Below are 12,018 nucleotides of genomic sequence, written 5' to 3' on the forward strand. Positions count from 1 at the left end.
ATACAGAGCTCTGTATGTAAAGACTGGAACACCATTAGTGTTAAGTGAAGTCAGCAACACTCTATTATGTAATACATTTTCTCACTCACTATTAAACAGGAAAAACATCAGCGCCTTGTTTATGGGCCGCTCCAGCAGTGTGACTGTGCTGTCAGGTTCGATCGCCGGTCTAGAGGGCGGCTCTCAACTCGCTCTGCGTCGTGCAACCAGCATGAGGAAGACCTTCACCACCGGTGTGGCTGCGGTGAAGAAGAAGTCCCTTTGCATACAGATCAAGCTCCAAGTGGTGAGAACTTTCGTGAGAGCATGAAATTCAATTCAATTAATGGAAAGGTTGAAGGCGGAACAAAATCTTTTACATGGTCATAATAGTAGGCCTTAATAAAAAGCATTTCACTGCATGTCGTACCCTGTATGTATGTGTTTGTGACAAATAAAATTTGATTTGATTTTGATTTGATAATAATAAAACATTTAGAAGTTATGACTCTTATTTTTTAGTTATGAAGTTTATTAAGACTGTAGGGTTTTGTTAATTTTCTAATAATAATAGATTCTAAAACAATGAAATTAAATCAGAGTTGAGGCCAAGATCTTATGATTTCTGATTTAATCTTAATTAATTATTTATTTATTTTTTTACAGGATGCGCTGCTGGACACAGTCAAAAGGTCAAGGGTTCACTTTGTGCACTGCCTGCTGCCTAAGATGGATGTTTTAAGAAGTTCCAGTTCTGCTGAGCTCCAGGGTGAGAGCTGCGATCCAGGTCTCATGCAGCTGGACGTGTCCCTACTGAGAGCTCAGATCCGGGGCATGAAGCTTCTGGATGCTCTCCGTATTTACAGACAAGGTGTGCAGAAAAGCAGGAGCTTTTCAAACTTCAGTTTCTATTTATTTATTTGCATGAACAAAAAATGTTTTTTTTTTTTTTTTTATATCGCAGGTTATCCAGACCACATGGTGTTTTCTGAGTTCCGCCGTCGCTTCGATGTCATGGCTCCACACCTGACCAAAAAACTTGGCCGTAACTACATTGTAAAGGATGAGAAGAGGGTGAGTGGAGAGAGGAGTAAAGTGCTCCAGGCATTCAGGAAATGAGACAAAGCCTGGCGCTCATCTCTTGCTTTTGTGCCACCGTCACAGCGAAATAAAGCTCAGTTAATCGTGCCCATTGTGACGGCTTAATCAAGCTTTCCCAGCTGTGTTTCCCGTTCGAATCAATACAGGGTGCAGACAGGAGAAATATATTAATTGCTCTGGGGCTTAGGGCTTGGAAAATGGCCTAAAAATCTTATAGCAATTATCAACTCTGAAAAATGTGGCTGCCATCTTGAACCTAACGATTTGCTGAAGAAAGTGGGACTGCACTTGCAAAACTATAGGTTTATTTGAAATCTCCCCAGCTGCATGACTTTGTTGAATTTCTGTACCAGAAAATAAGCGTGAAGACTTTTTTTTTTTTCATCCTGATGAGAATTGTGGGAGAAAGGAAGGTCAATTGTGTTTGAATTCCCCGTGGATGAAGCCTCGCAAAAGTGAAACGGTGGGAAGAAGGAGGAAAGCACAAAAGCCGGCATTAGCAGGAGAGAATGGGCAAAAAAGTGCAAGAAGCAGATTTCCCCTGTGCCAGCGTCTCGCTGATGGGTTTCTGTGGAAACAGACTGGAACAATGGCGCTTTAGTGCTGCTGGCTGCCACCCCCTCGTCCACTGTAATCTAGATGGGGCTTTTCAGATCGGGTTCTCAAGACCTGTCCTGCTCTAAGAGACTAAAAGAAAAGAGAGAGAGAGAGAGAGAGAGAGAGAGAGAGAGAGAGATGACACTGAAGCTGAGCATTAGCATTAGCAGGACACTTTGGGACTGTGAAATAGCTCTGGTTAGTTTTGGTCTTTTTTAACTGCTTATGTCTTAACACATCATCACTAAAAGAGTGAGCGATCTTTTGCAAGTAGATTATAATTCAGCAGTTAAAGATTTTGGAAGCTTAGTGAAGGATTTTTGCCTTCCATTTGACTTTTAAGTGAAATCACTTGAATTAAAAAGAAATGTTGTGTGTTTTGCAGGCTGTAGAGGAGTTGCTGGAGTCTCTGGACCTGGAGAAGAGCAGCTATCATATGGGCCTAAGCAGGGTGAGTGCTTGTTTAATCATGCTCCCATAATGATTACTTGTAGACTTTTATTCCTCTGTCACTAGAAGCAACAGCCAGAATAACAACTAGGCAGTGCAAGAAATGTCATTAAAAACTCTAAAGCGAATCATCGCTGTGGTTGTTGTGTACTTTATCTAAGAAAAAAACAATGTCTACACCAGCACAATAGATGCATCTTCCTTTTGTGTCGAAATCATTGTTCGGCTCATCACTGGCAGGTGACAGGGTTATTCAGCACATCTCGACCCTGACACGCTCGCCTGCTAATCACAAATTAAACCGAAGTCTCCTAGTAGAGATCTAATCCCATCAACTGGAAAGAAGGAAAGACCCTAAACAGTCTCCTCTGCTTCCAAACAATTGCAGATTCATTGACTTTGGAATGAACGGTTAATTATTTGGCAGGTGTGGAGGGAAAATCGGACCACTTGCAAATTTCGATTGAGAGATTTTCATTAATGTTCACTCAGCACTTCCTGTCAAAAGTGTGCTTCCTCAAAACCCCTAAAACTCGTGCGCATTTTGATTTCACAAACAAGCAAGCAAATCTAGCCAATATACATTATCTGACAAAAGTGAGCAATTGAGAAATGAAACTTGGATATATTTTAGAGTAGTCAATGTGCAGCTTGAATAGCAATACAGATTTTCTGTCTTCTGAAAATAACTTAACATACAGCCACTATAGTCATAATAGCTGGCAACAAAAGTGAGTACACCCTAAGTGATAACAGCTGTAAGTTGTAACCATGCAAAGCCACACATCCTATTCATCATCTTCATGTGTTTGTCTGCTTGACAGGACCATACAAATTTGTGTATTTTGTATTAGAGCAGTTAAATTTTGGTAAATATAAATTCTCTCATACTGATCACTAGATGTTCAACATGGCACCTCATGGAAAGGAACTCTCTGAGGATTTGAGAAATGAGGCTATAAGAAGCTCGGTAACACCCTGAGTTTCAGTACAGTGGCCAGAGTCATACAGAGGTTTTTCATGACATGTTCACTTAGGGTGAACTAACTTTTGTTGCCAGCTATTTTGACAATAATGGCTGTATGTTGAGTTATTTTTAGAAGACAGTAAATATATACTGATATACAAGCTGCACATTGACACTCTTAATATATCCAAGTTTCATTTTTATAGTTTATTCCCTTGAGAAGAGTTACTAAAATGTTTGCTGAAATGTGAGGGGTGTACTTACTTTCGTGAGATACTGTAACTGGTTGTAATTGTGTAACTTTATTCAATATATTTACATTTCTTTTCTCCGTGCTTGCACAGCTGTATTTAGTCCTGCTTGTCAATCAAGCTTTCATATTAGAATATTAGGCCACACCCATGCAGTAAGTTAAACAGTGGAATTTTTCTTAAATTCCTGTCTTTTATTCCAGTTAAAACTTTTTCTCGATGTTTATAAAGTCTAGCTGATGTAATATGCTTAACTTTGTAATGACTAATAATTTTGAGAAAGATTCTTCAGGACATACAGTATTTTTATAAAAGGTGATAAAAGCACTTACACTGAAAGTGTCACCGTTTAATGGAGGCTCTTGTGTTAAGACTTTTCAGTAAACTGTAATGATTTGGCGAATCACTCTGAACACTGTGCTTATGAAACACTGTTTATAAATCACTCGAGAAATGCTTGCTAAAAGTTTTGTGAATGCTAATGTATGTGCAGAGTTGTTGCAAAATGACATTTCGTTTGATGGACATTATGATGGTGACAAACAAGTTAAAATTTTTTTAGAGTTTTTAACTTGATGTGCGCAAAATATGAGTGTCATTTGAGTGTCAGGTGTGCTTGCAAAAACTTAAAAGACACGTAAGGTGTATTTTCGTTAAATTCATATTTAATGGTCATTACTTTTAATCTAACATTGGAGTCGATGGAACATCTTAATATGCACCAATCACATTTCAGCAACCATATTAGTAGATCTTCTCAAAAGACAATAATATAGAAATGAAACTTGGATATATTTTAGAGTAATCAATGAGCAGCTTGAATAGCAGTACAGATTTACTGTCCTTTAAAAATAACTCAACATACAGCCATTATTGTCAAAATAAGTGCCAACAAAAGTGATAATAGCTGTATGTCGTTTAACCGTGCAAAGCCACATGTCCTATTCATCATGTTCATGTTTTTGTCTGCTTGACAGAACCATACAAATTTGTATATCTTGTATTAGAGCAGATACAATTTTGGTGCTTTGAGTACAATTCTCTCATACTGATCACCAGTGTTGTAAGAGTTACTAAGAAATAGTAACTAGTTACAGTTACTAGTAACTCAATTACTTTGTTGATTACTTACACCAAAAAGTAATGCGTTACTGTTAAAAGTAACTTTTTAGTTACTGTACTTTTTTAAAGAACGTTCTTTAATGTTCCCATTAATGCCCTTTTATGCGTAATGGTCTATACAAACACAAAACTGCCTTAAACACAAAGTAATGTTTAAACACTATTTTATTTGTCAGACCAGCACAAACTGAATATATCACAAGGATTTCACAGCTTAAGTATGAAAACTATTAACAATGTACAACATAACACAAAACATTAGGCTAACAGTCACCGGGGTAGCTTCTAGCTTCTAGCTTCTATATCCAAGTTTCATTTCTATAGTATTATCCCTTGAGAACATGTAATAAAATGGTTGCAGAAATGTGAAGGGTGTGCTCACTTTTGTGAGATACTGTACATACATTTACATACTTTGACAGCACTTTGGTCATATTTGGTCAGAACATACCTTCACAACAAACAGTGTGCCAAATGTCGCATTTTTTTCCCAGAAGGTTCTGTAGCCTGATCTAACCAGAACAAGAAGAAAAGACACTGCAGAATAACAATAGTTCTCACTTTCTGTGTCTGGCCCTCTAATGAAAAATTTCTTTGTATGAATTGTATTGTTCTTTCCCATACACTTTAAATAATAAATAATCATCTAGAAAAAACAAACAATATCAGAAGGCTAAAGGTTAATGGCTGTTTCAATGTGTTATATTATATATATATATATATATATATATATATATATATATATATATATATATATATATATATATATCTATAATATGTAGTTTTAGGGAAAAAATGTGTGCTGAATAAAATATGACAGCTGATACTACACTTTTAAACAGTAGAGTATGCCTGGGTTATTCAGTGCGGGATTTTCATTAAACACATAGTGTATCCTGATAGTTTCACAAACGGAGCTGGAAAATAACATTAAACACTGTTAAGAACAACAGAAAATGACCATGCTCAGTGTTGCAGCAGGATTGCATCAATTTTCAGTTATAGTGAATTCAGCTGGGTAAATGGAGAGTTTACAGTGTAATGATGCACTCTGTGTGTTTGTGTGTATTAGGTGTTTTTCAGAGCGGGTACTTTGGCTAAACTAGAGGAGCAGAGAGATGAGCAAACCAAACGAAACATCACGTTGTTCCAGGCTGCCTGCAGGGGTTACCTGTCTCGCCAAGCCTTCAAGAAGAGGAAGGTAAACAATTCAGTGAGAACACACGTTCATCCAGTGATATTATTTATTATAAAGTTCAGAAGTCTTTACCACTATTGTGGCTGGTTTTCTTTTTTTTTTTTTTTTTTCGACCATGTTGAAAACTTCTCAGTTCTGATTAGAGCTGTTCTCGATTCTGGTTGATCAGAATGTGTCCATGAATATTTCCATTATAGCAGCTCCCTCAGTAAAAGTGCATTAATGTAGATAGCTCTAAATCTATCTAATTTCTAATTATATTTAATCATTAAGGTATGTTAATGTTTCTGTTAGGTGACATTTCTTTTTGTGGATAAAGTCTCCATTCAGCGCTTTGTATCAGTTGTCAGGGTAAAGGTCGTTCTGGTTTCCCAGTAACAAGCATCATACTATTTTTGTCTAAATTTTGAGAGGAAATGAGGGAATGAACCTTTATAGTTGCTATAACAAACGGGATTATAGGGACTAATGGTCTCAGACATTTCAGAATATTACTTACTAATAGATAGAATAATAGATGTCTGATGTTCTTTCATATTTAAACAAATATTCTAGTATTTGAGGAATAAAACAGATAGCTAATAACTGAATGGGTAGCCTAGTAATCTAGGGATGTACTTTCATTTAACAAAGAAATAAAACTTTAGTAGTTAGGTGTTACGTTTGACTTGTAAACATTTTTTGAAACAAAGAAACAAAATAAAGAACTCATTAAGGTATTAAATAGAAAATAATTTGAAACCAGTACCCGATGTTATATTGCTTGAGCTATTGTTATTTTCATCCTACCATTTTAATATCTTTATTATAATACAAAAAGCTGATACACTGGTATAACCTGGGGTATTGATATTGCAGCAAAGTGAGCTTGGAAGCCAGAGCACATAAATCAGATCATCAGATTTCCCAGCTCCCTGAGCCCAATGTGTCCGACATCCATCTGAATTAGTTATGAATGTAGAGTCTGACACATACACTTCAATCAAGGTATGATTTTCCAACCTGCCAACAGAGACCTCATCAGACAGACCCTGTTATTGATCTACAACTTTAAAAATGCCACCTGGGCGTCTTTTATTGTTCACTGCTTGTGCACGTTTCTGTACGGATGTCTGGCCAGTAATGACAACTCATAATAAATATATTAGTCTGCCGTGATCCCTTATTCTTCCCCCTTAAAGCACATTACTGCTAGGATTTATTTAGGAACGCTGTCATGATTTCATGGTTAGTTATCATGTCACGCAATTTAAAAACAGTACCACATGCAGTCTGATGGAGGTCTACATTAGCATGATGAAGGATCGCACCTTGATTAAAGTGTTCAGTGCATCTATTGATAGATGTCTGCATCTATTTTTTTACCCAAAGAATGCCCTAACGTCATTCTTTCTTAATTCTTTTGTGTCTGGCTCTAACTGTCCACGATTCATTTAGACACACACAATTCGTGTCAAATTGTGTGGAAATTAATGAATTGGTTCGTTAATAGTGGTCATGAAAATTAACCATGAAAGCATGATTTATTTTTATTTTTTTACAAGATTATACATTCACAATGTCAAAATGTACGCTTTGACTTTGAGTTTATGGGATTATTATTGTATGGAAGTCGGTTTATGTTTTAGGAATGCCAGAAAGTCACTGGAATAAAGCATCAGGCAAGAGTGATGAATATAAATGTTATATTTATAAGCATTAGTTATATTAAAAACGTTCTTTTAATAGCCTAGTGATGCACTCCTGAAATTCCATCCTGTTAAATAGGCAGATTTCATTATTTGAAAATTCAAGTGTAGCAGGATCTGAAATCCAGCACCACAGTGTAGCACCGGTTACACAAGACCACGTTATCAGTTTCACCGCATTTAGTGCTGCCGGTGAGCATGTCCAGAATTCACTAGCGGATTTGCCTCTTTGTATGTAAGTTTTATTCTTGTTCTGTGAGTAATTTTCCCACTATTGATTTTTCTATTATGGGTTTTGTGTCCTTTCACCTTTGCGGTAGTGGGTAAGTACCTTGTGAATAATGAACATGGAGCTGGAATAGAGATTCAGAGAGAGAACAAGGCCATTCTTCATAAAGGTAGGCCCTGCCTTGGAGGGGGGTTACATTTAAAAAGGCAGGAATAAGGATTGTAGTGGAGCCACTTCCATTATAGTAATGGATGCTGCTGTCTTCACTCTGAGGCCGAGTGTGTTGTAATAAGAGATGACTGCTGGCTGTTTATATGTTAATTAAAACTATTGTATATGTCAGTGTTTAGGATTAATATTTAAAATCTAAGTTAATGTAGTGGCAATTTGAATTGTTTACCAACTGTTTATATTGATTGGATTAGTTAGAGCTAGGTATTAGGTTTGGTATTATTAATTCAATAATGCTTCCCAAACTTGCTAAGATGCCTTATATAGTCAATGCTTATAAGTCGTCTGTCTAAGTCCAGTGTTTACAGTCTAAACATTTTTCAGTACCATATTTCCTTGGTTACATTACTTGAGCAGTCATTTCAAATCTGTCTATTTGTAAGTGTTTGTATGTAGATGTGCCTCCTGAGCAGTTACAAAAAATGCTACCTGAAGTTCAACTATCATTACTTGGTGCTAATATAATTTTCAATATCCTATTGCGGTGATTATTGTAATGGCCGTGAACAAATAAAAGCTATTAATGAAGTAATGTAATTAATATCGCTGGTGACATTTTTGAATGTCTGTATTTATAATGTAAATGACTTTTAGATGGAGGACCGACATGATCATCAAAAGTAATCCTATTTTGTATATAAAATAAAACAAAATATGTGATATAAAAGGAATTCATATAATCAAGGCAAAGATTATAAAGTTTTTTGTTTTAATGCATTTGAATACACCCGAGGTTGACCCTGTACTCCAGAGCGAGTTATTAACTTAAAAGTCTGCAAACATTAGCTAAAGATTTCTCTTGTTTTTCATATGCGAACTGCTAAATCAAACCAGTTTCCAGTGAATTAATTCAGGACTTAAAAGATTAGATCTGTGAGAACAAGCAGTCAAGGTTTATTGATTATGAGGGCGTGTACCTCTCGTTTTTTTTGGGTTGACATGAATCAGAACTGAGATAGCGCTCCTTCAGATATAAGTCATTTGGATGGATCATGGCATTATGAAGCCCTCATGCAGTTCCCTTTCTGATATTCAGTCCACGCATTTTGATTATCTTGCTGAGGCATGCTCATCTCCAACATCCTCCATCTTCAATTAAGCATGCATGCCTGGAATTGTGAGCCTTTGTTTTTTTTTCAACACTGCTAGTGATAACATTTGTTGAAGTGTAGGATTTATGGAACAACGTCCTGCTGATGAATGGCTTCGAAGTGTTAAGCATTGTCGAGTCTCAAAGGATCTATTATGAATCATGAGAAGAAGCTGATTTTCTGTTTTTAATTGCTGCCTCTTTGCCTGAAAAAGGGTAGGAGGTGTACAAGTGTTTGTTTCTGGAGTAACGTTTATCTGAGGTTTGGGGAGAAGATCTGGTTTGAAAAAGGACACCTTTTGTGTAATTAGAGCATCCTTTTCTGCTGCATCAAAGATTCTTTTTGATTACAGTGACACCATGGCCCTGTCCTGCAATCTCCAAGAGTGCTGCTGTTGTTTTTTTTTTGTGAGACTTGACAACACCAAGCTTGTTAGAAATGCTACTCTGGCCATTTAGCCTCTGTGTGTGTATTTGTGTTTGTGTGTGCATGCATGTGTGAATGCGTGCGTGCTGCTACCATTTCATACCATGACAAATTATAATTGGCCAAACAGGTGGCCTTCAGGGGCAAAAACCACTTGATGCTTAGCAGAATGCTGCTTTAATTGGGTTTCCACAAAACCAGTTGCTGCTACAGACGCCCAAGCCGCATGTAAATACCACAAAATCCTTAGCCGTCTGCCAGGATGCTTGATTTAATTAATCAAAAGAGCTCCAAGCCTTTGTGTGTGTATGTGTGTGTGTGTGTGTGTGTGTGTGTGTGTGTGTGTGTGTGTGTGTGTGTGTGTTGAAAAGCTGATGGATTTTGTCTGCCAGTTGTTACAGTGCTGATTAAATAAAACACAAATAAACACACAGACATCAAACACAAACACTTATTATGTCTATTATGTGGATGCTTGTTTCTATTTATCCTTTTTCCCTGAGTGCCATCTTTTTCTAAAGACTAAAAAGCTGCATAACACCTGAAGATTACATGTCAGTACATTGTGCCTATAAGTAATGTAATGACTATTTTATCAGCTGTAGTATTGCTTATTTACCAAATAGGTCAATTTGTCGGTGTTACTTGAACATTTTGTCTGATCCACATTTTACAAATCACCAAGTTGAAAGAAATTGGTGAAAAAAAAAAATTCTAGGCACTTTCTTTGGTCACTCAGTTACTTTCCATAACTCTGCATACAGTAGCAAATAGTTTGTTCAGACTCTGTTACAAGACATAGGTACATGACATTTCATCGTAGCAGTGAATCATATAATGTAAATTGGTCGATCTGTTTTGTTGTGTATATACAGAGTAGATGTCCATGAATTTTTTGTATAAGATGATAATGCACTGCCTTGCAACAATATCTCCTCCTCTGCAGTAACAAAAAAACAAAAAAGTTCCCTGCCAGCCCATGGACTGCAGAGCCACCCACAAACTCTATTCTTTCTCTCGAACACCCTCCAACTCTTCCTTGTACAACCTTTTTCTTCCTCTCTCTCTCTCTCTCTCTCTCTCTCTCTCTCTCTCTCTCTCTCTTTCTAACTCTCTCGCTCTGATGTTTTGTTGAACAGGTCCAGGACCTGGCAATCCGCTGCATCCAAAAGAACATCAAGAAGAACCGGGGGGTGAAGGATTGGCCCTGGTGGAAGCTCTTCACCACCGTGCATCCTCTCGTCGAGGTCCAGCTGAGCGAGGAGCAGATCCGAGGCAAAGATGTAAGTCTGTCACCCTTTCTGTACAGCCGAATTAGTCTACCGATCAACCTTTTTTGCTCGTCAGTCTGTATTAGCATCAGTCTTGTCTGCTGGCCTGAGTGCACAGATCGAAATGTTCAGATATGAACTGAACTTTCAGCTCTAGTGATAGCTATAAGGAGGCAGAGCCACTCCCACACACGTGGTGTGAATCCCTCAGCTTTGATTTCAGGGTAATGTGGTCGCCGATCAGCCGAGAGAAGGAGATAGCTCTTTGATTTTCTTTTCCATGACATTCTGATTTGAATTTGTGCTCGAAACCTTAGGAATAAGGCAAAGCTTACATTAGTGGCTCTTTTCTTTAGAGGTATGCCCATCTTCCTCCCATTAGGGGTCGCCACAACGGATCATCTGTCTCCATCCGTGTTCTCTATATCTGCCTCTTTCAATGCTACCTGCATGTCTTCCCTCACCACATCCATAAACCTCCTCCTTAGCCTTCCTCTTTTCCTCCTTCCTGGTGGCTTCATCCTCAGCATTCTCCTACCGATATACCCCATGTCCCTCCTCTGCACATATCCAAACCATCTCAATCTCGCCTCCCTCACCTTGTCTCAAGAACGTCCTACATGTGCTGTCCTTCAAATAAACTCATTTCTAATCCTTTCCATACTCATCACTCCCAACGAAAACCTCAACATCTTCAGCTCTGCTACCTCCAGCTCCACCTCCTGTCTTTTACTCAATGCCACTGTCTCTAATCCATACAACATCGCAGGTCTCACCACAGTCCTATAAACTTTCCCTTTCACTCTTGAAGATACCCTTCTATCACAAATCACTCCTGCCACTCTTCTCCACCCACTCCACCCTGCCTGCACTCTTTTCTTCACTTCTCTAACACACTCTACATTACAGAGGTATGCCCATCTAAAATGTGGAAAATCAGAACTTCTTCATCAGAGTCTGAATCTAGGCAGGGCAGCATGATTAAACAGAACTGCCGTTATTGTTTGTGGCAGTGTCACATATAGGAGGAAGAGGAAGTAACTGAGATGGCTTTGATCAATCAGGCTTATCTGCAGATCTTAATTTTTCTGCTTCCAGCACAAAGGAAACTTGGGTCAAAGGTCTCGTGTTGTCTTTTTTGATTAGCAGCATGATGATTGTGTACTTGCAGGAGGAGATCCAGCAACTGAAAGCAAAGCTCGAGAAGGTGGAAAAGGAGAGGAACGAGCTGAGGCTGAACACAGATCGGCTGGAGAGCAAAGTGAGAAAAAAAAAAACACAGTCTGGTTGTCTCTTATAAATGAGTCTATAATGACAATTTTTGTGCATTTTTGTGAACACCACTCATGGTTGTCCTTAACACCTCCAAATTTAGTAGTTTTGTTTATTTTACTGTGACCCTCTGAGGAAATTGGAT

At 37.9% G+C, this 12,018-nt stretch overlaps 1 protein-coding gene across 9 annotated transcripts in view; it reads left to right on the forward strand.

Annotated features, from left to right (window-relative positions):
- myo18aa (myosin XVIIIAa) overlaps positions 1–12,018 on the forward strand; it is an 80,293-nt gene that overhangs the window by 44,234 nt on the left and 24,041 nt on the right. For all 9 annotated transcript variants that reach the window (XM_046861724.1, XM_046861725.1, XM_046861722.1 and 6 more), the window contains 7 exons: positions 100–286; positions 646–850; positions 944–1,053; positions 2,063–2,128; positions 5,540–5,668; positions 10,470–10,613; positions 11,773–11,862. In XM_046861724.1, coding sequence (XP_046717680.1) covers positions 100–286; positions 646–850; positions 944–1,053; positions 2,063–2,128; positions 5,540–5,668; positions 10,470–10,613; positions 11,773–11,862 — 931 coding nt within the window. The remainder of the gene's footprint in view (positions 1–99; positions 287–645; positions 851–943; positions 1,054–2,062; positions 2,129–5,539; positions 5,669–10,469; positions 10,614–11,772; positions 11,863–12,018) is intronic.

Source organism: Silurus meridionalis, chromosome 11, assembly GCF_014805685.1.
Source record: "Silurus meridionalis isolate SWU-2019-XX chromosome 11, ASM1480568v1, whole genome shotgun sequence".
Lineage (NCBI taxonomy): Eukaryota > Metazoa > Chordata > Actinopteri > Siluriformes > Siluridae > Silurus > Silurus meridionalis.